This window comes from Camelus ferus, chromosome 12 (genome assembly GCF_009834535.1).
Source record: "Camelus ferus isolate YT-003-E chromosome 12, BCGSAC_Cfer_1.0, whole genome shotgun sequence".
NCBI classification, from domain to species: domain Eukaryota; kingdom Metazoa; phylum Chordata; class Mammalia; order Artiodactyla; family Camelidae; genus Camelus; species Camelus ferus.
The window spans coordinates 6,102,742-6,129,878 of NC_045707.1; the positions used below are offsets into that span (position 1 = coordinate 6,102,742).

Sequence of the window (27,137 nt, forward strand, 5' to 3'; positions counted from 1 at the left end):
GTCCAGTTCTGAGCGGGGCGCGGCGGGGCGCAGCAGGACAGCGCCCGAGAACTACCATGAGGTAGCCGTGACGTACCTCATCCCAGAACGCCGCCGCTGGTCGCTCTTTGCCCTCCCTTTTCGGCTTCTGGCTCTTTCTCCGGGAGGCCACTGGGCGGTGTTTAGCCGCGAGCTCCCACGACGACTACAATTCCCAAAATGCTTTGCGGCGCTACCGTCTCAGCCCTTCCGGAAAGGTTACGTTCACGTAACTTTATTGACAAAGGCTGGTACTGCGGGAGGCTCGGTGCTGGATCTGTTCAGCAAGAAATAGATATCCATTTCCTAAAGGGAAAACCTTGCCTTTTTTGTCCCATGAAATTGGAAGGATATTCGAAGCCGTTCACATAAGTAGTCACAAATTACTTGATAATTAAAAAGGGGAAATAGGAACCCTATAATAAACTCTGCCACACCACTGTAACCACGTGGTCCACAGTACTGACATCCATTGCACACCCTCCGCAGTGATGTACCAAGAACACAGCATTACCATCTAGTCGGCAACGCGTAAGGTTAATCTAATCATGAGGCAACATCAGATCTACCCAAATTGAGGGACATGCTTCAGAACGTTTCTGTGCTCCTCCACAAATGTGTGTGTCATGAAATAGCACCCAGAGATAATCACCGTCAACGTATACAGCCTTCTCCAAAGTTACCTCTCACAACTCAGCTCATGTACATGCTTTTGCTTTACCTCCAATTCGGAGTTAGATATATTATGTGCCAGAGGCTTCCACACACTGCTAATTTCATCTTACAACCACAAAGAACTGGACATCATTGTCACCCTTCCCAGCATAGAGATGAGAAAACTGAAGCTCCAGATCCTGGAGCTTCACACAGCTACTGAGATGTGGATCGTCTTTCCACCCTCCCCTCTCCTCCTCTGCCTACAAGGCCCATATCAAATGCCACCTCCTTCAGGAGGCTTTCCTACCCGACTTAAGCTACAATGAATCACCTTCCTCTGGGCCCCACAGCAAGCTGCAAGCCCCAGCAGCAATTGGTCTGCAGCCTTGAGAGCTTCTTCATAGTCAGAGTTAACAGTATTCTTGGCAGCATCTGCCTCAACCTGAGAGATCCTCTGGGCAGGTACTGTCTCCATCTGGGCAGCATCCTCTTGGAGCCTGGCCTGTCATAGGTGTTTCAGTTTTCCACCTTTGAACTGGATTCCAGGCAGGGCCATCAGATGTTTCCTTAAAATGAATCATCATCTGAGAAGGCTAAGACGCTCTCAGTTAGGTCTGATGCTATTCCTGTGCTGATTCTAGCTAGGACTGATCAAATCAGTCTAAATTTTCCTTGGGGTGATCCTCGGGCTCCCTTTTCCAGTTTTACTTTCTGAGACTTTCATCTGATGGGGACCTTCCAAAGGGAAGAGGAACGTGGGCGGTAAAACATCTTAGGCGATCTTCCTCCTCATTCAGGTGACGGATGGGTTTCAGAACTGGAAGGGAATTCTTAGCAGAAACACAATGGCTTTCAAAGACCAGGTAGGTAACAGGAGGTGGTAATAGGAGCCCCATGGGGCTTGTGGAGATGTGGAGAGATGTTCTGCCTGGAGGTGTCCACATTCAAAGCTAAAAATCATAGACCCAGACCCCTTAGCAATCCAGATTCTGTTTGTTACTCTTGAATCTAGATTCTATCTCAAACCCCTTTCAAATGGGGAGACTGTGATTTAAAAAGGAGAAGGGGGTTTGCACAGTGAGTCAGAAGAGTCTAGAATCATCAGTGTTTCCAAGCAACACATTTGTCATCTTTTTTCTCTTTCTCCCTCCCTTTCTCCAACTCTCTCTTTCAAATGATCACCTGAGAGCTTGCCTGGCCCAAGAAGTGGAATCAAAGCTTTTGACGGACAGAATCATGTTAGGCCATCCTCTCCTCTTTGCAACAGATGGTGAACTGAGGCCCAGAGAGGTCAAATAACCCGCCCACATTACACAGTAACTTAGACAAGACATAGTAGAAGCTATATCTAGACAAGACATAGTAGAAGCCAGATCTCTGGGGTTCTCTTCAACAGGCAAAACAAGTTACTTTGTGTGTGTGAGGTGGGAGTAAAGGGAGAGTGGATGTTCCATATTTCTCCCTGTTGTGCAGTGGTTTTTATTATTTTGTTTCCTTTTTTTTTTTTAATGTTTTGAAGAGAAAAGCAGACTACCTCTGATTAGTTTGGTTTACTTTAACCGAGTGTTTTAAATTCCATTCTAGTGCCTGAAAACAAACTTGACTGCCAATCGTAAATGGACTAAATAACAATATTTATCCTGGTTTCCTGAAGAGCTACCAAGGCTGCAGACTTGCCATTTAGTCAGATCAAAAACAAATGCCTGAACTATGTCGGACACATGAGGAATGTGGAGAGAAAGTCCCAAGATTCAACTGGGTGCTAGCCTTTGGCCCTCGGAGAGAGGAGAGATGCAGGTGCTCCTGGCCTATCCACATTGCAGGAGGGGTTTGCTACATCATCTGTTATAGGTAAACTTAAACCACATTCCCCACTGGGTTCAAGCCCAGGGCTCCCTTAACTAATTTTTTTAACCTCGATAAACAAACATAATTAAAAGAATTCTTTCACTCCACAAAAAGTTATTCAGCATCCTACTATGTACAAGGCACTCTTCTGGAATCCAGTGATGAATGAGATGAAAAAGGATGGTGACTGGGGAGGAGCTTAAATTAAGTTCTAACGTGTATGAAGGGTTTCTGGCACCAAGCCCTTTTGGTAGATTATTTTCTCTTTCAAGAATTCTTTTGTTTCCAAATGGAAATAATTTCATTTTTCAAATGAAAACACAGCAGTTTAAAAAAATTAGTATCAATGCAAAAGAGCATAAAGAAGAAAGTTAAAAATTACCTGTTTTGTTTTTAACAAAAATGTTACATGAATTGATGAGTGGATGGATGGAAGGATCAGTATATGATTAAGCAACTATAGCAAAATGTTAACAATGTAGCATAAGCTAGGGTTGTACAGTTCTTTCAACTTTCTGTCTGCTTGAACATTTGCAAGCATATTGGGGACAAATGTGACCGTGTTTTATCACCGGCATCTCATCCACTGTATTATACTTCTAGGCTCACGGGTCCACCCCTCTCTCTTTTTTTAAAAATCACCCTCACCTTTGAGAATCTGAATTCTATGGACTGTTTTCCAGGAGAATGTATTACATATTTATTATTTATTTAATCACATATTTTTCAATGTTTTGCATGCAGGAACTCACTCCTCACAATAACCCCAGGGGGGAAGTACTCTTATTATCCCCAACCTAAGTCTAAAATTGTGCATTCATCTTCACGGTCTTTCCCTAAACCCCAAGAGAAGACCCCTTGCTGGAGGGCTGGGACCTGGGACTGTGCTGGAGCAGTGGGGACAGAGGTTTATCTGCAGTCCCAGGACCTAGCCTAAGGCCTGGCAATGAATGTTTCTGAGTCAGTGAATGAACACCATACATGGTTGCACTAAGACTGCCATGTACTCAGGCTCTCCCCAGGTGACAACAAGGCATCTCTGAAAAAAACAAAACAAAACAAGGCATCTCTGCGGTCCAGGCCATGGCAGGCCTAAGCCTGGAGCAGGAGGTGCTCCCTGGAAAAGGGATAACTGAGTGATGTACCTGTCAGTTCCTCAAAGTTCACAGCATGAGTGTCTGACTCCCATTCTCCAGTGACCCACTCCGGTGACAGGTCCTTGGTGGGAACCAGTGATGCCCCCAGATTGAAGATATCCACGTCATGATGCTGTGATCTTACAGATGTCTCTGCCTCTGTCTCTGTCTCTTTCTTAGCTGTGTGACCTCAACCAAGTCGCTTAACTGCTCTGTGTCTGTTTCTCCACACCGAAACAGGTGAAAACAGTCCCTACCTTACAGGGTTTGGGGGAGGGTAAGAGAATCAATGTGTACAACATGCTTGGCTCATAGTAAATAAAAAGTAGTGGCTATTACTGCTATTTAAGTTTTAATGTGGGGACATAGGGCAATCTGCTGGTGCCAGTTTTGGGGCCTTTCTCTCCAAAGCACCACCTCCTCTGGGGTCTTGTTAGGGCCCATTTACCATCGCAGGAAGCTCAGGTAGTTTAACTATTATTGATGCCTAATTCAAGAGACGAGGGCAACAGAGGGGAGGGTTGGTGTCCAGCTGAATCTACATTAAATAACAGACAGTCCTCTTCCACTGGCAACCTGGGATGGTGGAATCATCATACCATTTACCAGCTAGTTCATTTGAAGCAAGATGCAGTCAGTAGTCCAGCTGGCCTCAGCATCTTCATCCATAAAATGGGGGGGCTGATAATAACAATGGTACCTAATATGATAAATTGTCAAGAGTGTTTCATCATAAATTGTACAGGGGATATGGGAACTAACATTTACTCATCCCTGTGGGCTAGGCACTGTACTATATTTAATTATAGTACTTGAAACAAACTCTATGTTGATTAGGTTTTCTTATCCTTATTTTGCAGATGAGGAAAGTGAGGAGAAAGATTACCGAGGGTCACACAGCTAGCAAGTGGCAGAGTTGGGACTCCAACGGACCTGGTCTTCCTAACACTGCCTCATTGACACCTCTACCGTACCACCCAGCCGTCCTAAATTGCCAGGCTCTGTCTGTGGCTGCCTTTAGCCCATGATCTTGGATCTATCACAGGTGACCCAGTGGTTGATCTCCCACTAAGCCTCACAATCCCCAAGGTTGTACTTGTCAGATATTAAGTCAGAATCTCGGGGTGGGGGGTTGTGTATGTGGGGAATTAGGGGTCTTCATTTTAAACAAGCCCCACCTCTCCCTAAGTCTGAGGGCCACCAGACTTTGCTTTTCGTTTCTGGACATAAATGTCCATTCTCTTCATGCCAGAGGCTCCCTTTTTGTTTGTTAATCTTAGAGTAGTGAGGGCAGCGAGGGCATCCACAGAATGAAGAGTTTGAGAAATTGTGATGGTGCAGGTGCATTTTTTTCTTCCCTTTTCAAGGCTCCTTTAAGGTAGACATTGAAAAGTGTAGGAGGCCATGTAAAGCATACAAACTCTGGAGTCAGAATTGCTACTTCGGACAAGTTACTTAATCTCCAAGCCTCAGTTTTCCATCTGTAAAATAGTCATGCCAAAACTGATATTCTAGGATTACTGTGAGAATTAATTAAGTAAATTGTGCCAGTTTCTTGTCCCTCATAGCATTTACCACAGCATGTTTAAAATTTGTCTCCAGTTTCTAAGATGATGTCTGGCACAAATGTGGAAGAGATAACACTTGTAAAGCTAAAATCAGCTAGGCTCACAGCTGATCCTCAATGAATTAAAAAATATATATGTACAGGCATACATATATATGTACATGTATACACATCTGTGTGTGTAAAATGAGGAGAGAGAACTCTGAGGAATCAATGAGGCAGGTGATGGATGGTCGTGTGGGATGACACCGTATTTGGAATCTGAAGCTCTGGATTCAAATCCAACCTGGACCTGGCCAGCTCTGAGGTAGTGCCAGGGATGCTCACAGCTGGTTTCTCCTTTGGTGATTTCCCCTTTCCTTCTTGGTCTTCTAGGCAGCCTCAAGTCCTTCCGGGAAACATCCCATACATACCACAACAGCCGAGGGAGGTCCTGATTCCTCTCTGAGCCTCTTGTCCTCATCCTTGCAAAGGGTAGGGGGGGCAGCAAGGGTTTGGGGGGGCCTTCAAAGAAAGCATCTGGAAACCCGGAAGCTTTTTACACACATGAGGAAGGGCGGAGGCGCTGAGTTTTACCAGTGTCCGCCCAGAAATGCAGAATTGCCAAAAGAAAAGCCCTAAGAGGGAAGGACACTCTCAAAGAAAATAAAGGTGAATGCCAGGCATGAGCTTTCCACGGGGAAGGGGGACTTCCCCGCCCCCTCCGCCCCCAGGTGCGCAGCCCGCGCCGCCCACCCCCGGCGCCAGGCAAGGGGCGACGCGCTCTAGGACCCGAGGAGGAAGAACTGCAGGGAGATCGTGCCTCCAGCGGGTGCTGCAGCGAGCGGCCGGCCGAGGGGGCTGGAAATGAAAGTAAAGCGCTCCGGAGCCACATGGACGGAGCTGCCGGGGCGGCGGCGCCGGGAGCAGGATGCGGCCGCCCGTAATTAAATAGCATTTACTCTTATTATTACTAATAATAATAACGTAATCATACCTCTAGTCATAGCATACCATTTATCGGGCTCGGCGCAGGCCCGCGGGGAGCGCAGCCCGGCCGAGGTGAGTGCTGCGCGCGGCCCGAGCCCGGCGGGGCAGAGGCCGGGGCCCGACCGCGAACCTGCGGCCGGCGCGGGAGGGCTTGGGGCGCCCGGGGACCGCGCCGGGCCGGGAGGCGGCGCGGGAAACCCTGGCCGGGCCGGGGCTGCGCGGGGCCACCCGGAAAGTGCATTTTGCAAAAATAAAGAAGTAGCCCCCCCACCCCCCTTTCCGTTTTTTGGGGGCTCCCCCTCCCGATCCCCGTGCCCTGACCCAAAGTTTCAAAGTTATTGTGCGACCGGGGGCACCTGCCGCTGGGTGATTTGGCTTCCTCAGCAACCCCCGGGGGGTGTCTTGGAATTTTCTTGCGTGGGGGGCTCTCTCTGCGTCCGGAGCTTTGGGGTGCGCGGATGCTTCGCCCGTCCGCGCGATGGGGGTCGAGGGGGTTGGGGGGGACGTGGTTGGCAGCGCGCCCCTTCCTTTTGTGTGCGCCTTGGTCCTGCAGTGCCGGAGGTTGGAAGGACCGGAGCGCGGGCCGAGCACCGCGCCCGCCGACAGGCCGCTCCTGCCGGCTACGGTGGTCACGCGAGCCCGGGGATCCGGGGCCTGCGGCCGGCCCAGGGGAGGGGGCGGCAGCAACGGGGGGCGCGGTCGGGGGGGCATTTCCGGTCGCGAGATCAGTCGCTGGGCTCTGAGGCCTGCGAAGGGCCCGTCATCGGGACAGGAGCGCGGTGGCTGCGGGGGACAACTCCAGAGCCTGGGGGACGCCCCGGGGAGATGGGTGCCGGGGAGCCTCGGACCCCCTCCCGCCCTCAGCGGGCGTCAGGAACCCCTCCAGGCCTGCTCTCTCCTTTCGCGGCTTTCCCCCTTAAAATCTGCCTGTCTCAAGTGTATATAAGGCGCCTGGTTTGGGGGTCTTTCACAGAGACAAAGCAGATTCCCAGGGGGAAAAATCACGTAGAAACAATTCACTGTGACAGACCCTGACGGCTGTGATGCCAAAATGGCCTTAATGGGGAAGAGCGGGGGCTGGAGAAGGAATGGAGGCTGGAGAAGGGGGCTGGCTGGGCCCAGAGTGGGGGCCTGGGGCCCACAGCAGCTTTGTCAGGGATTTCATTTCTCTGGGGTTGCTTACTGAGACTGGTTCCTGGGTACAAGACTTTGAACCCCAACTTTTTACCATTTTTCTTCGGCGCCTGCAATTCATGAGTCCCATGATAATAGCAGAATGCAGATCTTTGAATTTTCACACAAATGTGATAATTACAGTACATTTAGCAACTGTTGGACACAAAATTCCAGCAGAATCAAAAAAAAAATTCCAGCAGAATCTTTAATTCTACTACCAAGACTTCCCCTTCCCTCTCCCCACATACAACCACACCCACCTTGGTGGTCTTTCCCCTTTTTCACTTCCCATAGAAATTGGACTGCAAACTAGAAATGATGCCTGGCCAAACACAGTTGGAGCAGGTTTGAGGTGTGGGCTTCCTTAAGCTGTGTCCAAGAGGGCTGAGATCTGAGAATAGGGGAGAGATTTTGTGGCCCCTGAGCTGGAGTGAGGTTTGTCTTCCATGGATGCTGTGAATTCTAGGCTGTTGGCTTTTTGTTTAGGATGGACACTTAAGAATGTGGGTTTTGGTGGATTATTGGGGGCTAAGAAGCTCTGTGGGATGAGCTAGTCTCTTGAGTCTTAGGTATAGGAAAGTTGAAGCGTCAGCAGGATTGGATTTGAGAATATGAAAATAATAATCCTTTAAATAGCACTTTTTAGTTTATAACAAAAGGGCTTTCACATATGTTGGCTCATCTGTCCTTCATAGCAACCATGTCAGCTTGACATTTTTCAGTCCTCATTTTCCAGATGAGAAACCTGAGGCTTAGAGAGTTGAAGGTCTCCCAGGAAAGTCACATAGGAGCTGGGATTCCTGCCTGATTTTCTGCCTCCAAACCTTCACCTTTCCCAGAGTCCTGGCTACCTTAGCAAGTTACTTTTCAAGGGCCTCTTGTGAGCATAGCGTGATGCTGCGGGGGCAGCCTTGGGTTGAGTTTGCCACTTAGAGGGGCAGGAGAGAGGTTAACTCTAGTGAACCAATGAGTGAACAAGGAAGTGGTCACTACAGGGTCAGTGTGGTGGCAGTGGAGAGAAGAAAGCTCTCAGGGTAGCCTGGGAAAGCTAGGGAAGGCTCCCTCCAGGAAGTGATCTTGAGCTTGAAAGAGTGTGGAGGCTTGGCCGGGGTGGAGAAGACGTAGGGAGTTCTGGGTTCACACAATTGCTTCCACACTGGGAGGCTGACATACATTCTAATTCTTACGGTGGCTCCATAAGGGATAGGCATTATTGTCTCCATTTCACAGATGAAGAAACTGAAGAACACAGGGTTTATGTGGCTGGCCTAAAGTCACCCAGCTGGATTTGAAGTCAGTCCTGTGTGACTGTTGAGTGTGCTACCTGGTGTCAGAATCAGATCACCTCCATCCCAAGTATGTGGACAAGAACAGAGACCAAGACAGTCTGAATTGGCAGATGCTTCAGGGGTGGAGCCTTAAGCTTAAAAGGTCAGCAGGCTCCGCCAGGCCGGGGAGTTTCACAGAACTAGCCCTGCATCCCACGGCCTCACGGGCTGGCCCAGTACAGGTACCCTCAGGAGATTTCAGAAAGCATGACTGGAGCAGGCACAACAGTGGTGGGAGCATGGAGATTAAGTTCACTGCCCGAGTGCCTGCCAGGGCCCAGCTCGATGCCTCAGGAGCTTACAGCTTGGAAAGGAGAAAGTTATGGATAATTAACCTGAGCTTCCCAAGGACAGGAACTGGGTCTGACTCAGCCTCTGTGTCCCAGGCCCCAGTGGAGGTGCCAGGAGGACACATTCAGCCATTGTGTTGTCAAATTGAATTATGCCCAAGTGTAGCGGAAGAAGATTGATTTTGCCCTGGGGGTGGAAGGTCTTCTGAGAAGAAGTGCCATTTAAACAATTTGAAAGATGGGTTGAGAAAGGCCAGAGAAAGGGCATTCTAAGGAGAGGCATTGAGACAGACAAAGGCAGGGCAGTGGAAGGTAGGAGCGGGCAGATCAGCTGCTATAGCCACGGTGTGGGGGCAGGTGTGAGTTCAGGTTGAAGACAGGCTGTGCCACCATGGTCCCTTGGGTTCTCCAGGCCCAAATTTCCTTTTCTGAAAATGAGCCCTAAGATTTGATGATGTTTGGTGGTAACCTCTGGGAGAAGCCCAGTGCCCAGGGATCAGGACAGGAGACTCAGAGGAGAGGAACTAGAGAGGTTTAAATTAAAAAAAAATAATAATTCAACAAACACCAACCCAGCAATTAGCTAGTGGCCAGCTGTTGTGAGTGCTTTTTCCAAGAGGAGCTTGTTACCTTTATACTAGCCCTATAGGTGAGTGCTATAATTATCCCCATTTTACAGATGAAGAAACCGAGGCACAGAGAGGGTAAGTGACATTGTGTTGGTGGCAGGGTTAAAGGGCAAACCCCAGGCGGTCTGGCTCTTGAGTTGGCCCCGTGGGGGACTAGGTTAGGTTGGGAGGGAGGGAGGGAGGTAGACGAGACTGATGGGGCCGCAGAGGTGAACTTCAGACAGCAGAAGGTGGAGGTGTCCTCTGAGGAAGTCTGGCTGCAGCCGAAGCAGGAGCCTCAGCCTGGGTTGATGGAGTGACTGCTACGTGTCATCTCCCAGGCGCCTCCACAGAAGCCAGCTCCTTTCATCACGTTTAATGGCCCATAGAAAACAGGCTCGTTTTCCTTCCCCTGTCATCACCAGCTCTGGGGCTCCTTCCCACCTTATTTATTTCTCCTAGTAAGTCTGCTTCTTTGCAGGTGCCCTGATGGCTTCTGCAGGTGTGTCAGCGCTGTTTTCCCATCAGGCCACGGAGGCCCAGACTGAAGGGGCAGGAGCATTTCTGCATTCAGGAGCCACCTGTAGTCACTTCAGTTCAGCAGCAATTCCTGAGGCCTGAATCAGGCTAAGACAAGGGCTTGACAGTGATAGTGGCAGTAGTGACAGCAGCCGCCGTGTCTGGACCGCTGCTGTGTGCCTGCACCGTGCTTGCGCTTTCTGAGCTGCCTCTTACTGAATCCACTTAATAACACTATGAGGCAGGAACGATTATTAGCAGCCCCATTTTGCAGATGAGGAGACTGAGGCTCCAAGATCACAGGACTGAGGTCGAGCAGGGGGTCAGACGGAGCCAGGCCGCTAGGACTGCCGAGTCCGAGGACTTAGCTGCCGTGCAGAAGAGATGCCTTCAAGTTCTTTCTGTCTCCATGGAGTGCTTTTCTTACCTGTCTGGAAGGCCTACTTATCTAACACTTGTCTTGTGATTTTGCCCACAGTCTCTCATTAACCCTCATGATAATCGTTCAAGGTAAGAGAGGTTCCTGTTTTTCAGAAGAAAACTGAGGGGTCACCCACCCTCCATTCTTCCTGTCCTGTCCACACTGTGACTCAGGACAGGAGCCAGAGGTTAGATTCCCTGAGTCCAAGAGCCAGGGTCAGCCAGCAAGCATGCATTGAGCACTTCCCTGGGGGCTGCAGGCAAGGTCAGGGCTCTGACCCTTCGGGCTTTTCGGGGGCTCATCTGTGCTCTCGTTCTCTGGAGCATATTCCGTGTTATACCCTGTCCCTCTGCAGGCAGAGGAACCCAGGGCAGGGAGTTCAAAGTCCTGGCTTTCGTCCCCAGCTCCAGTACACAGTAGCTGCGTGAGCTGGGGCACCATCATTTCGTCAGTCTTGGCCTCAGTCTCCTGTCCTCTTGCTGATTCAGCCCCATCTGCCTTGACTTTGCTCCGAGACTCAAATGAAGGAACTCTGAAGGCTGTAGAGCCTGCCCAGGCTGTGCTCCCCTCTGAGTGAGACAGCCCGCACGCTGTCTGTGGGGTGTGTAACTATTCTGACTTTAAACTGAGCACCCAACCCTGCATCTCCTTTCTCTTGCCTTCTGAAGCAGCCTGCACTATGTCTATGGAGTATGTATCTCTCTGAATAATTCTACCTTTACTCAAAAAAAGACCACCCAGTGTGAGGGTGTGGTTGTGGTTGCCAGGGAAATTTAATAACCTCCAGAATGTTCCTGAATCTTCTCCACTGCTCACCATAATTTGGGCCTGGACTACTGCAGTAGCCTCCTAACCAGTCTTCCAGCTTCTCTTCTTGTCATGCATCCTCAACGCAGCAGCCAAAGGGTACTTCTCAAGATTTAAGTGAGACCCTGTCCCTTCTCTGCTGAAAACCTCCCAGCGGTGTGCTGACACACCTAGAACCCAGCGCTGGCTCTCCAGCGTGGCTGTGTGTAGCTCTCTGACCAGCCTCAGCCTGTGCCTGGCACCTTGCTTCCTACTTGGCCTGCCCTCACTCCAGTGTGCGGCCTCACTGCCCTTCTGTCTTTCCCTTGAATTCTAAGCTTGTTCCCACCTCAGGCCACTGCCTTTGCCATCCCCTGTGCCCGGTGTGCCCTTACCCACTTCCCATGTTCCCATGATTGACTCCTTGTCCCTCTTAAATGCCACCTTCTCAGAAGGGCCTGCCCTAAGCTCCCAGCCCCTACCCCCATCACTCCCTGCGACGTATCCTATTTTAGTTTCTTTGTAACTCTTATCTGTATCTTTGCTTATCTTGTGCATTTAACAGGGACCTGTTTATTTGTTTTTCCATACCTGGACCACAAAGCTCCCCAAGGCCAGGGACTTTATTAACCCTGTTCCCCAGCATCTAGCAGAGCCATCGAACAGGAAGGTGTTCTGTGGTTATTTGTTGAATAAATGAATAATAGTAGCAGGGTGGTCCAGAACAGCCCTTGCCAAAAAAGAGTGGCCTAGAAAGAAACCACAAAGAAATCTGTGTTGACTGATTAAAAAGTACTCAGGATAATTTTGAAAGTTGCCAAGCATTCTCTGACAGTGCCCAGTTCAGGAGAAACGCAAATTTCAGACCTACTGGTGTGTGTGTGTGTTGGGGGATGGGGGCACTATTTAAATCTGCAAAATAGTCTTACAAGGTAGGTGTCATTAGCTACATCTTGCAAATGACAAAATGGAGGCTCGGATTGATGCCTGGAGAACCAGTGTGGGACAGGGCTGGGACTGCAACCCGGCTCAGGGCTCTGCACTTCCCCAGCCTGTCTCCTGGCAGTGACGCAGGCAGAGCAGCCCATGAAACTCTTGGTGCCCAGGTGGTACGACCACAAAGATTTCTGCTCCCATGAACAGAGCAATGACTTCTCAATTGCTCAGAAAAGAAGAATGATAAGGCTCTGAGCTCTGGGATTCTGGGCAAGTTGTGTGTTTTTTGGTTTTTTTTTTTAAAGTATACTTGCCCATAATTCCCAAGGGTTTTACAATGAACTTACGTTACTTTTCTATTAAAAAAAAAAGTTATTGTTTAAATGTCTCATTTCAGTACCTTGGTGGGTGGGTGGTGATGGAGAACTGGAGTGGAGCCTGGGCCCCTGGAGAGGCAAGTGGGTTTGAACTCCTCTGTGCAGTTTGGCCCTCAGGTTGTTGGTAGCGACAGACAAGATTAAGAAAGTAAAAGCCCTTTGTAACCAGAATGCTGTAGGCGGGTGAGGGTTATGCATTGCGACTGACTCTTAGTTTGGCTTTTGATGGGGCAGTGGGGGAGGCCTGGGGCAAGTTTCCTGAACTTTGGTTTCTGTTCAAGGTGACCAGTTAACAGAAAACAAAGTGCAGGTTAATGAGTCCTGTGGGCATCCATTGCCCGTCCATTCCAGAAGGTTCCCGGTGGAGCCCCAGGCCACACCATACCTGCAGCCTTTCTCCCCGGCAGCAGAGGGGCCTTGGGCCAGTCATGGATCCCTTCAAGACTCGTTTTTTTTGTTGTTGTTGGTGGTTTTTTTTCTTTTTTATACTTTATTTTTTGCAAGCCTCACATCTTGGTAGAAAGAGGGGATATTAGCACCTACTTTTGAGATTATTGTAGGGATAAACAGCATGATTCCTGAGAACAGGGCTTCTAAATCACCTCTGCAGGCAGCGTGGGGAAGCCCAGGAATGTCTTCTCAGAATACTCTTTAAATGCATAAAGTAAAATACACAGAATTACAAAGGAAACCAATTCTCTTGAACTACAGCTGGGCTTTTTTTTTTTTTTTTAATCAATGCACTAAAAAAAGAAGATCAAGCAGTGAGTGTAATGTAACTACTGTAATTTCAAGGTTGTGGTGAGGGTGAACAATATTTTATTACATCTGCAGTAGCTGAAATGTGACAGCAGAAAAGCCGTGATTTCTTGTGCCAACACTCCTGCAGTGTATTGCCTATGCTCATAATAGCAGGCAACGTTAACAGCAGGTAGAAATTAGTGAAAAAAAATGTGTTTTCCCAGATCCCTGAAAAATGGTCACAGACCCCTGAATTCTCTCCCTGGGCCCCAGGTTCAAAACCCCTGCCACAGAAGTTGCTTGATACCCAGCATGTGGTCTCCAGAAACAAGCTGAGACCCCTCCCCGACCGACCTCCTTGGAGCAGAAGGTCCTCAGGTGGACAGACAGGGGAAGGGATAAATGCAGACCTGGAAAGCTGACTAGTGAGGTCAGGGACTGTGAAATTAAAGCCTTCCTGGTCTCTGTGGGTAAGCCATCGAGGGCCTGGTAGTCAGAGAAGGGCCCGGCGTAGAGATGATGTGACCCCAGGTGGTCTGTGCCCTGTCTGCGGACTGTACTGACTGCTGCTTTTGCAGGAAACCTGGGGCAGGTGAGTGCCAGGTGGGTGGAGTGTGGGTCAAGGTTGAAGGCAGCCTGTGGGGGAGGATTTTTGAGTTGAGCGGTGACACTGTGTGGGCTCCACAGTCCAAGTGCCAGAGTTCAGAGCCCAGCTTCGTCACTTACAGTCACCCTGGCAGGTCAGTTCACCTCCTAGTGCTTTGGTTTCCTCATCTGTAAAATGGGGATGATGGTAATACTTTTCTTAAGGGGTGTTATGAAGATTAAGTATTATACTTAAAGCTCTAAGAAGAATATCTGGAAGGAGAAAGTGCTTAGTAAGTGATGACTGAAATCAGCACCTTCACTGTTATTCTAGGATTCATGAGACTGCACTTACTCAGAGTGTGTTCCTGGGCACTGTCTCTGTGCTGCTCAGAGATGAATCAGATGCAGCTTCTGCCTTCAAGGAGTTCCTAGTTTAGGGGGAGTCTGGGGACATGAGCACATAATTTCAGTTACCTAGGATAAGAGCAGTGGTTGTGGTGAGCTTGGGGTGCTGTGCTAGGGTGGGGTTTGGGGAAGGAAGACTTCCTGGAGGAGGGGCCACCTCAGCTGGACTTTAAAGAAGCACTGAGCATTAGTCAAGTTTGTTCTAGAAAAAGCGGGCAGCTTGAACGGGAAGCAGGACAGTCCACAGTTGCTGGAGTGCCACATTCCAGGCCAGGCCACGGGCACTGTGTACCCTGGATGAGCAGCTTGGCCTTTGTTCTCCTGGTAGTGAGTGTCATATAAGGTTTGTTTGTTTTTTAACTTTTCATTCACAGGAAGTTGCAAAAATAGTACAAAGAGTCCCTTTAGCCAGTGACCTTGGATGGTGATACCTTATGCAGCTAATATATATTATCAAAACCAGAAAACTGGCATTGGTACCTTACTTGACAACAGAGCTTATTCACTTTTCACCTTTTTTTAAGCCTGTTCATTCGCAGTGTACACACGCGCACTTGGAAGCGTTTTAAGCAGGCGAGTGACACTGACGTGTGTCAGATATCCCTGGCCACCAAATAGCAGCAGATTGGAGGGGCTTGTTAGAGGCTGTTGGCCAGAGGTGATGAGGGCCTGCTCGTGGAGATGACGGGAGAAGAAGGGAGGAGTGTTTTGGAGGTCCAGGTAGAAGGAATTGGATGATGGTTGGATCCACGACTTGAGTTAGGGAATAATGGAGGAGGAGCAGGATTAGGGGAGAAGCTGCTGAGTCAAGTTTGGAATGTGCTGAGTTGAAAGAACGCCTAACCCAGCTGGGATTGGCACCAGGAAGGACTTTCTGACGTGGAGGCTTCCAAGCTCGGTCTTAAAGGATGAGTAGGAGTTGCCTAAGGTGGGGGTAGAGAGGAGGAGGGCATTCCAGGTAGAGGGTCCAGGATTAGGAAAGGCACTGAGGTCATAAACAGCCTGGACATCTGGGTAGCACCTCCCAGAAGGTAAGAGAGATGAATCTGAAATATTGAGGAGGGGGTGAGCCTGGTGGGAGGAATAGATTTGTGAGTCATTGACATGACCCATGAGATCATGAAATGCAAGAGCTCATGGGGGGAGAGCACGTAGGGTAAGGAGAGCAGGAGCACTGTCTTTTACATGGTTCAAAACCCCTGCCACAGAAGTTTACATGGAAGACCTGAGCAGAGGAGGAGGACAACCAAGTAGATGCAGCCAAGAGCCCTAGAAAAAGCCAGTAAAACACCATCCCCTACTGGACTCAGCAGCTAGGAGGTCCCTGGGAGGGGGTGGACCCTTGGCAAGCACCTTCAGTGCGGAGGGAGCGGGGTTGCTGTGAGTTGGGGCAAGTAGAAAGTGAGAATGTGGAGACAACCCTTTCACAAAACGTGACCAAGAAAGGGAATCAAGGTTGTGTGTTAGCCAGAAGGGGATTCAGGATCAGAGGAGGGAGTTAGTTTGGGGGTGGGGAGGACTTGAGCATGATGACAGACTGAGGGCCCTGGGGCTGGAGCTGATGGCTGAATGGGGGATGGTGAGGGTAATGGTGATGTCTGTGGGCTCTGGGGCCAGGCTGCTAAGGTTTGAATCCCAGCTCCACCTATACCAGCTGTGTGATCTTGGGCAAGTCTCTTAACTTCTCTGTGCCTCTGTTTCCTCCTCTGCAAAATGGGAATGATAGCAGTCCCTAGATATTTCATAGGGTTGTGCGAGCCTTGAGATATTATGTGTATAGGGATCATGACAGCTCCTGGCACATGGTAACCACTCAAGAAATGTTAATATTATCACCCGATTAATTTATTTTGGTATCAGTTTTTCTGATTTATTTATTCAACATTCACTTATTCTTATCTATGTAATACCTGGGTTGGATAAGTTGATATTCATTCATCCATTTCTTTTTCATCCAAGCCACTATTTCCTGAGCACTAGCTCTGTGTCAGGTGTAGGGCCAGACATTTAAGATTTTGATGAGGCTGGCACAGTCCCTTCCTGGTCTGATGAAGATCTGAGTCTCTAAAATTCTGTCATCTTCAGCCCTTCTCCAAAGTGGGAAAAAAAAAAATGTGTTTCCTTCATGGTTCTCAAGTGAATGGTTTGGTCTTTTCCTTGGAAAGAATAGTCCATGGACATTTGGGGAGTCCTGGAGCACTGGGTTTAAAAACTTACTGGTTCCCATTTGGCCCCTGTCCTACTGTTGGCCTCAAGTCAGTTGTCTCATTTTTTATCTTAGATTACAGGGTTAATACTTGCTGTCTGCAAAAAATCCAAACCATTCTGAGGTATAGAAAGCAGAAAAGAAAGTCGTCTGTGTCCTGCTGCCTCTTGGCAGATCAGTCTCCAGAGAACCAGTTAAATTGGAGAATATTCTCTCAAACTCCTTCTTTATGTAAACACACACTGCACAGATGTAATCATACAACACAAAATGTTCTAAACTCTGCTTTTTGTTCCCTTTCTCAGCCGTGTACAGAGCCATCTCTGACAATACATATAAATTCAACAGCTGCATTGTATTCCATGGTATGGGTATACCATAACTCAAATTACTGATTAAGTTAATTCTTTACTGGTGAGCATTAAGGTTGCTTCTAACTTTTTATTCTTTAAAAAATACTTCCCAGTACAAATATAATTGAGGGCTTTTACAAGGATTTTGGTAGGTTAAATTCTTAGAAGAGAAATTTCTGGGTCAAAGGGAAAGGACATTGTATCATTTGGAAGGCTTTTGGCTACAAGTAACAGAATTCCTTCCTCAAAATGGGAGTTTATTATAATCTCACATGTTAAATGAGGTGGAGCATTTCTGAGGTCAGTTAATTTATGGGGTCAGACATGATCATTAAATACCTTTGGTCTGTCTTTCTGCTCTGCCTTCTTCTTAATACCCTGGCGCACAGCTGCAGGAAAGGGATTATTTCTTCTGTCCCCCTTTTGAGTCTGAAGAAAGTCTTTCCCAGAAGCCCCTTGGCTGATTTCCCTCCTGTCTATTGGCCAGGATGATGTCACATGGCCGTGGCCAAGCCAATCACTGGCAAGGAAAAGGACCGTTATGATTGGCTTAGCCCAATGCAGATTCACCTGAGGAACTGTTTTGGGACTGTGCCAGGGAGGAAGAAGGGAGGCTGGCTGCTGGGTGGGCAGCTTTCTGGTTTGGTGGGTGCTGCTTCACAGAGGCACTGCCGGTTCCCACACTCAGAGTATTGGCAGTGTTGCAGAGTGCCGTTTCCTCCACCCTCATCCACCAGGCTCTCTTCTCTCCTTAGCCTCATAGGTAAAAAGTGGCACCTTGTAGATTTAATGTGTGGCTCTGTTATCAGTGAGCTTGAGTATCTTTTCTCAATGATTTATATTTCCTGCGAATTTCCTGTTTATGTTCTTTGCCCGTCTTTTTAAAGTAATCATGGTGATTATAAAATAAAAATAGTTGATACTCAATGCTTATGTGTCAGACATCTCATTGAACCTTCCTAACAACGCTATACAGTAGATATTAGTATCCCTGTTTCAGAGATGAGGAAAGTGAAACACTGAGAAATTAAGCAGCTTGTAATAATCAGTTAATAAGGAACAGATTTTGAATTTGAACCCAGGCATGCACCTGGGTGCAAGGTCACATATTGTGCTGATAAATCAAAGGAACTGTTTCCTGTTGGTTCTTTAATCCACAGATGTATTTCTGAGAAGAGCCCATTTGAGGCAGGTCCAGCTTGAAATTCCTAAATTATAAGAACCTGGACCCAGAGTTGGTGGTTGGGGGAGGGAACTGCCCAGCTTGGTAGTGGGATTCTGGGGAGATCAGAGCCTCAGATGTCTCCTTGAACTTTTTTCTTTAGAAAGAAACGAGATGTTTTGGCTTTTATGCTCCTTGCTCTTCCACCAAGTGCCCTATCTGAGTCATGCCTGACCCTCACCTTTGAGGAACTCACCACCTCCCTCTTTAACTGAGAACAAATGATCTTTTTTTTGGTGGTATTGTTGATGGAAGTCCTGGGGATTGAATCCAGGACCTTGTGCATGCTAAGTATGTGCTCTACCACTGAGCTATACCCTCCCCCCACAAATGATCTTTTAATTACTATCTTAGTCTGTTCTGACTGTTACAACAAAATATCATAGACTGGGTGGCTTAAACAACAGAAATTTATTTTCTCATACTTCTGGAAATTTATTTTCTCATACTTCTGGAGCCTAGAAGTGCTGGCGATCTGAAGCCAGATCGAGGTGCTGGCAGATTTAGTTTCTAGTGAGAGCTCTCTTCTTGTTTGCAGACAGCTGGCTGCCTTCTCACCGTGGCCTCATCTGGCCTTTGGTTGGTGATGCCTGCCTGCAGGGAGAGCAAGGGAGAACTCTCTGGTGTCTCTTCTAATAAGGACATTAACCCTGTTAGATCAGAGCCCTACCCTTGTGACCCCATTTAACCTTAATTACCTCCTTAGAGGCCCTGTTTCCAACATTGGGGGTTTGGGCTTCCAACATATCTGAGGGGGAACACAAATGTTCAGTCTATAAATTCTGCCTTTGTCCCCCCGAGTTCATGTTCTCATAACATGTAAAATGCATTCATCCCATCCCAATAGCTCCAAAATTCTTAACTCTTTTCAGCGTCAACTCTCAAGCCCAAAGTCTCATCTAAATCAGATATGGTTGAGACTGGAGATATGATTCGTCCTGAGGCAAAATTCTCTCCAGCTGTGAACCTATGAAACCAGACAAGTTATAAGCCTTTAAAAACACAATGGTGGGACAGGCATGGGATAGACATTCCCATTCCAAAAGGGATTAATTGGAAAGAAGAAAGAGATAACGAGCTCCAAGCACGTCCAAAACCCAATGGGGCAAATCCCATTTGATTTTTTTTTTAATTTTATTTTTTTGGAGGGAGGTAATTAGGTATACTTATTAATTTATTTTTGGAGGAGGTCCTAGGGGGTTGAACCCAGGACCTTGGGTATGCTAAGCATGTACTCTACCACTTGAGATATACCCTCCCCACCTCCCATTTGATTTTAAGGCTTAAGAATCATCTTCTGTGGCTTGATGTTCCTCCTTCCTGCCCACTGGGACACAGCATCACCCCACAGCTCTGCCAGCAGTTTGGCCCCCAAGGCTCTGGGTGACAACAGCAGGACCTGTTGAAAAGGAGGTGGTGGCCCCACCCTTTGAAACCAAGAAGGCAGCCCTGATGATCTCTAAATCACCTTCAGGGTTATACTTCCCTTTTCTTAAAGGATAGGACATGTTTGCAGCCAAATAGCTCTGTGGTCCTGTCCTGTAGAATTCCAGAAGTCCTACCACCTGCCTTCACCATAACCCAGCTTTCTCTGTCCCCTTTAGTTCAAACTGGCATTGTCTCTGCTGCTTTAATCCCATCTCTATTTCTGACTTCTGCTGATGGCTGATTAGATCCATCCTAATCCTCTTACCGAGGGTTGTGCAGCACACCCTCGGTGTTCTCTTCAGAACACTCTTTCTCATTTGTTTGCAATATGAATAGGCTGAGAATTTTCTAACTTCAAGTTCTGGTTCCTTTTGTTAAATGACCCCTCCTTCAGTTCACCTCTCTTCTCTCCCATTTTACCATAAGCAGTAGGCAAACCCATGCCACAACTTCCATACTTTGCTTAGAAAGCTCCTCTGCTAAATAATCCAGTTTCATCACCTGCAAATTCTGCCTTCCACCAAACACTGGAACACAATTCAGCCAAGTTCTTTGTTTATAACAAGGATCGCCTTTCCTCCAGTTTCCAGTAACCTGCTGTTCATATTCATCTGAGGTCTCACCACAATCACCTTGTGTTCATATTTCTACCAACAGTTCCTTCAGGGTTTTTTTTTTAGCACATACCTTAAAGCTCCTTCAGCCTCGTCTCATCATCTGGCTCCAAAGCTGCTTCCGTATTTTTAGCTGTTTTTTACAGCAGAACCCCACCTCTCAGTAGCAAGATGTGTACTAGTCTAGCCAGGCCACTGAACAAAATGCTGGATCAGAGCCCCACCCGTGTGAGCTCATTTAACTGGAATTACTTCCTTAGAGGCCCCATCTACAAGTACAGGCATGTTGGGGTTAGGGCTTCAACATTAATTTGAGTGGGGACACAAACATTCAGTTCATAAGCACCTATAAAATATTCTTCCCAGAGGAGGGAAACTGAAGAGGAGGGAGGGGTGTGGGGCAGTAGGTGCCTGCTGGGGCTGGGAGTGAGGGGGTTTTTGCTCACCGGGCATGTTGTTAATGAGCTGTCTGATGCCCATCTCCCCAGGCCCTTTGACCCCGGCTCCTGGACCACTGTGTGGCCTTGAACAACTTTCCTAGCCTTTTGGAAGCATCTGTTTTCCTGCCTGATGGAGTCACAGTGAAATTTAAATAAATCCCGTTTATTTAATGACAACTCATTTTCATGTAGGGCAGAGCTAGACTCACAGCTACCCTTTTGTTCAGAACCTCCTGTGATTTCCCATCTGACTTAGGGTGGAAGCCACAGTCCTTGTCCCACTTACAAGACCTCACATACGGTCCCCCATGCTGAGCCTCTGACCTTCCCACTCACCACTCTGCCCACTGCCTACCCAGCTCCATCCACACTGGGCTCCTTGCTCTTCCTCAGATATACCAGTCTCTGCCTCAGGACCTTTGCACTCACTGTTCCTTCTGCCTGAACACCTTTCCCAAAACATTCACATGGCTTGTTCCCTTTTATACAATATAATTATAGAGTATATCACTCTAGCTCCTTATTTTTTCCTTCCTTATTACATTTTATATTTATTTGTTGTATCCCTCCTCCACCAGAACATATGCTCTAAAAGAGGTGAGACTTTGTCACCTTTGTTAATTGCTGAATCCTCAACAGCCCTAGAACATGTCAGGCATTCCTCAAGTGCTCAATGCACGCATGGCCAGCGGGCCGGCTGGAAGAAGGCTGACCGGCTCGTTGAAGCTCCTATTTCAGTGTATGGTAACTGGGCCCCTGCAGGCTGGTCTTCCCACTAGACTGTGAGCCCTCTGAGGGCAGGGATTTTGTTTCAGTCATGGCCGTGTCCCCTGTACCCAGAGCAGGACTTGGCACGTTGAAGTGCCCCCTCGTGTTTAATGAGTGAGTGAGTTAAGGGTGTGCGTGTGGTTCCCTCACTTCCTCAGTTCACACAGGGCCACTGTTTAGGTGGCCTCTGGGTTTTTTTTCCAGGCAGTGTGCTTTATACTTTACCTGCCCCTCTACCCAGGGGGCTGGCACTTACCAGGTGCTTAGTAGTCTGCACTCTGTGACGGGCATGGTCAGGCAAAGCCAGACCCCCAGACTGCGCAGCTCTCGGGTGGTCTGGGCCACTCCCGTCCTCCCGGGGACCACTGCAGTTGCTGGCAGAAGGCCCCTTAATTGGGAGCAGGTCAGCACATTACCTGGTGCATGGTGGGTGTCCAGGAAATGTGGGCTTCCTTCCTTTTCTAACACCTGACCCTCCAGATTCCTACTAGTCATGGGCTAGGCCTACTGACTGACCTGTGTACAGCCCTGTGGGGTGCCAGCTGGAATTGGGACCTCCAGGTCAGGCTCACTGTGCATGCTGCTGGGCAGGTGTCCTTTCCTGATCTACCCAAGAAACTTGTCATTCTCTTCACATCCAGCCCAATGACCACCTCCTGCAGATCCTTCCCCGGCCTCCGCCCATGGATCCACCTCCTCTGACCCCTCAGTTCCCAGGCCCCTTGTACCACAGCTGGCCTGCACTGCTGCTCTCCTGTCTTTCCCTCCCTCTGGACCAGGAATTCTCAGAGGGCAGGGCTGGGCCTGAGTGACTGATTCATTTTGGACCTCCCCCCGCCCCCCACTCCCAGCACCGTGTCTGCCAACCCAGTAGGAAACTTGTAAATATTGGTTGAACTGAGTTAAATCCTGCCTTTCGAGGTCTGTCTTTGCCCTTGGCATAGAGGAGACTAGGTCACTAGTATGGTAGACGAGTCAGAAAATCTTCGCATAGGAGGGGGTATAGTGGTCCCCTCCCTCTGCAGCCTGGGCCCCAGGGTGACCTGGGCCTCCAACTTGGTGTTACTTTATATAAGTAGGAATATTAGCAGTAATTTACTCTCCTAGGGGAGTGGGTATCTGAAGGCCCCAGGCCTGTGCACCTCCACTGGGCACCCCTTGTTCATGGCCAACCTTGCATGTGGTGGCATCCTTTCTTTAAAGCACTGCCAGCCTTGCAGTGTTGCTCATGAGATGCCATCTGTTTGCCAGCCCTGGTCTGTCCCTTTACTCTCAACAAAATGAATCTAGAGTGGTCGATATATAGATCCTAGGACAGGAAATTGGGAGAAACATATTTTTGAACAGGAGCCTTCCCCCAGATCACTCCACAGACACATCTGCCTTTTCTGGGATGTGAGCATTCATGGACACCAAGCTTCGGCTCAGTGAGCAGTTCTACCTCTACTGTGCCTTTGAGAAGGGAGGGCAGCAGTGTCTTTCCCAAACTGATGTCGGTAATTGTAGGCCTTGTGATCTCTCAGCCTCACTCTCCCCATCTCTCAAACGTGGGTCCCAGCATGGCGCAGCCACCAGGGTCATCAGTCAGGACTGGAGAAAATGTGGGCGATGACAGTGATTTCATAAGCCATCACGTGCAGCCTGTTAGAAAGTCTCCCTTCCCTGACACCAGGGAGCCAACTCCTATTCAACCTTCAAAGCCCTACTCAAACATTGCCCCCTTTAAGGAACTTCCACTTTCTTTGTGCCTCATCTCAGCCTGTTTCTCATAGAAGTCTGGCTTGGCGTAGCACTGGTGAGATATCTTTCCTTATCTCTAAGTAGGTTGTAAGGCCTGGGTAGGGAGGGCACCCTGGCCTTCATATTTGCATATAACAGGCATCTAGCAAATGTTGACTCAAATGTCTGGTATAGGAATTCTGATCTAATAGCTACGATTTGTTAAGTGTCTACTATGTACCAGGCCCTGAAATGAGTGCCTTCTGTGTATTAATCCTGTCGGTGGGCACTATTTGTAATCTCCGTTTTACACAGCAGGAAACTGCCGCTCAGAGGGGCAGAGTAACCTGCTCAGAGATCTGAATCCCCCTCCATAGCCCCTGTGCGTGGCTGCGCTGCTGTTTCAGTGTCTCAGTGGTCAGAGAAGTGGATTCATTCCCACTGGGTAAGGAGCCTCCTTCATACTGCCTGGGGTCGAGAATGTTTATTCCATGGCATGGGATTCAGACTTATCAGGAATCACCACTGAGATGGCTGCGGGCAGCATTTGCTTCTCTGTTAAATCTGCTCAGACCTCGGAGGCCAAGAGAACTGGCTCAGAGATGTGTCTTTGACCCCTGAGATTTTCTGAGAGGACTGCGGGCCCAAGGGGCCCAGGGGGGGAATAAGGCAGGCGCTCCCATGAGGCATGGGCTGGTGTGGGGAGCTTGGCCACAGAGGTAAAGCGAGGCTCTTAGCTGCGGAAGACAGGGTCTGATTTGTGGTTTGAAAGACCCTTGTGATGGCCTTGAGGAGGTGGGGGCAGCTAGGAGGCTGGCCCCGGTACGCTGTCTGGGGTGGGCAACACCCCAAGTTGTGCGAAGGGATGGGCTGGAGACCCAGGTCAAAGTGGCAGAGCGCGGCAGCCATGAGCGCGGCAGCTGTGGCCAGGCCCTGTGCAGCCAGTGGCCCAGGCCCACAGGGCCTTCTCTCCTCCCGTGGCTCCCCTGCCAGGGCTGGCTGTGCTGCATCGTGCTGACTGATGCACCCTTGTCTTTCCCACCAGCAGAGCAGGGCAAGGATTGGGTCCAACTCCAGGCTCCTAGGAAATGGGACGGATGACCGTGCGATGGCCCCATTGAAGGGATCAGGAGGGACTCCATGGGGGAGCTAGGCTTTGAGGGATGGTTAGGATTTCGTTCACAGGATGGAGAGGAGCATGACTGCATAGGTGGAAGGAACTGCAAAGGCAAAGACCAGAAGGCAGGAAACCCCAGCAGCCTGTTCTGGCTGGAGGTCGGGCATAGGGGTGTGGCTGTGAGGATGAAGAGAGCTTGTGTCACAGACAGGGACACTGAGGATGAGAGACCCTACCGTGGCTCCTACAGAGACCAAGATCTTGGCCATTGTGTCCATCCCAGGAAACACTTGCAGAGTTTTTGGCAAGAGGGAGGAGCAGTGTTGGATGACACACACTCCCACGTTGTTGGACTTGCTCTGAGCCAGACTCTGCACCTGTCATCTCCTAAACCCTCATGACAGCCAGAGTGGCGGGAGTGCCATCAACCCCCCTTTTCCCATCAGGAAGATGACCAAAGCCCAAAGTCACATTGTGTGAAAATGCTGGCCTCACACCCAGGTCTGAGTCCAGGGCCCCAGCCCAAGGCCCTGGCAAGGCAAGCAGACGTGTAGCAAGCACATGCCAAGGGCCCTGGCTCTGCCGAGGTGAGGCGGTGTGAACAGCACTGCTCTGGGAGCCTGAAGACTCGGTGTGGCTCCACCCCTCCCTGAGAAGGACTGGCAGGAGGCAGGAGGTTCTGTGGCCTGAGCTCCTTGCTTCCACACTCTCATCTCCTCGGAGCCTCACAGCCACCCTGCCTGTCCCAGGCCACACAGCTTCTCCTGGCTCAGAGTATGGGCAAGGACGTGCCCTTTGTCTGACAAGCTGGGTCCCAGCCCCATTTGCCCTCTCATTGATCGACTGACCTTGGGAAAGATGGATTGCACTTCTTCATGCCTTATTTTCCTCATCTGTAAAATGAGGTTAGTGACCCCTGCTCTGTGTACCTGATAGTGTTGTTGTGAGGACAATGTGGTCGAACGCAGATGGAAATAAAAAACAAGAAAGTAGAGAATTTTTAGAAGGTATCAATTTGATAAACTTGCTGCCTGTCCAAAATAATTGGGTGTTTTTTTCACCTTTTTACACCTTGTTGCCAGTGAGGCAGTGAGGATCCACTCAGTCTGCATTTGGCCCTCGTGGGTGCTGTGAGGGGGCCCAGGTTCAGAGCGGGAGGGAGGTCCTGCAGTCGTGGCCTGGGCAGTTCCACCTCCCGGCCTTGCCTACGGTCCTCTCGAAGTAATCGTTGGATGGGGCAGGGCATGGAAAGGGTTCATGAGTGGCTGGGACAGAAAGTGCTGGCTAGCTGGGTGGTGGGTGCCCCAGGCTCAGGTTCTGACCCAGGAGAAGGCCCAGCCCGCCCGCCCAGGGCTGTCACTGGGTGGGACCAGCTGACCTCCAGTGGGCCTTCCAGTCCATACACGGCGGCATAGAGGGGGAGCCAGGCGGGCTGTTTGGATCTGGCTGTGCACTCCCTTCTCCCAGGGGAGTCACCCTAGAGATACCAGACCCCTAGCTGCTCTGCCTGAGCCTCCCTTCTCCGTGAACGCCCCCACCTTTGGTTTTCACTCCCTTCCTCTCTGGAGCACATCCCTGTGAGCGGGAGAGAGTGCTTGGTGGGGGGTTGGGGTTGCAGACAGTGACCAGCCCGCTGACTGCCTGATGGACTGTGTTCTCTCCCGCAGAGACTGATGGAGAGGCAGAGGCGGAAGGCGGACATCGAGAAGGGGCTGCAGTTCATTCAGTGAGTGTGCGAGGGCCGGCTGGGCGGGGCTCCTCTGAGGCCATCCCTGGCACGCATGCGCTCTCCAGCTCTCCTTTTCTTGCTCGCTGAGCCTTTGCTGTTCAGGCTCCCTGTGCGTTGGGAAGTGAAGAGGTGGGCCACGCTAGCTAGCCATGGGCTGGCGTGGCAGGGGCCAGAGGTTCCTCTAACTTTGAGCCATGAACCCTACATGCACACGCTCTCCCTGGCCCTGGTTACCCTTTGGTCTCATCCGGTGTATCATTTTACCCTCAGCCTCCACGCGTGCTCCTACACGCCCTGTTAATTCTCTTGTTTGTCTGTGCATGTCTCACAGTAAATCAATCGTCCTGCTTATTGAGCACGTCTTTTCAGGCTCAGTGCTGGGGCCTTCACACCCATCATCTCCCTGATCTTCCCAACAGCCTAGTAAAGTAGGTGGTCTTATCTCCATTTTGTAGATGAGAAAGCTGAGGCTCAGAGAGGTTGAGAACTTGTTCACAGTTACATAGTGATTAAGTTATGGGATTCTAAGCTGGGTCTCACTGACTCTAAACCCCACATTTCTTTACATTATTACCCCCTGTACCTACATGCCATGTTTGTGTTTTCATTTTTTTCTTTACACATGAAATATTTTTACTAACTTTTTTCTGATCTCTTAAATGGACCCTCAGAGGCATGTTTATCTCTAATAAAGGGTATAAGCTTCAGGCCCCTCCCTTGCAGTGGTTCTTTCTGAAGCCCTGAAAAGCTCTCTTGTAATTGTTTCTAATTTCGTGTTCTTTCTCTTAAATAGGACTCCCCACAGAACTGGAATTTGCATCCACATTCCCTCATATACTACCCACTTTTGTTCTCTAACACAGACTTGCAAAACGAAACCTACCTTTTCACCACAAGCTGGTCTCTTTCAACACACACACACACACACACACTCACACACACACACACACACACACACACACACACACACACACGGGATCCACTCCTATTTGTATTCACACAACACACTCTCTTTCCTCAGCTTGCAATGCGGTCACTTTTCCTGGTTCAGGCCAGCTCAGAGCTGTGGCCCACCCTTCACTAGGGGTTGGTCTTCCACTGGGGGAGGGAGGACTTTGATTAGGGGTAAGTGCCCAGGTTTTACTCAGAGGCCAGTCTGGTGAACAAGGTG

The 27,137-nt window shown here is 49.3% G+C and overlaps 1 protein-coding gene and 1 long non-coding RNA gene across 2 annotated transcripts in view; one reads left to right on the plus strand and one right to left on the minus strand.

Moving 5' to 3' along the window:
* Positions 1–5,894: 5,894 nt before the first annotated feature.
* ZC3H7B (zinc finger CCCH-type containing 7B) overlaps positions 5,895–27,137 on the plus strand; it is a 49,878-nt gene continuing 28,635 nt past the window's right edge. Inside the window, 2 exon segments of the mRNA XM_032492320.1 lie at positions 5,895–6,267; positions 25,905–25,963. Coding sequence (XP_032348211.1) covers positions 25,911–25,963 — 53 coding nt within the window. The 5' untranslated portion in view covers positions 5,895–6,267; positions 25,905–25,910.
* Positions 18,544–20,507, minus strand: LOC116667531. Its single transcript, XR_004324350.1, has 2 exons — positions 20,267–20,507; positions 18,544–18,745 (listed from the first exon to the last, which is right to left on the minus strand). It is a non-coding gene; the product is annotated as an uncharacterized LOC116667531 (long non-coding RNA).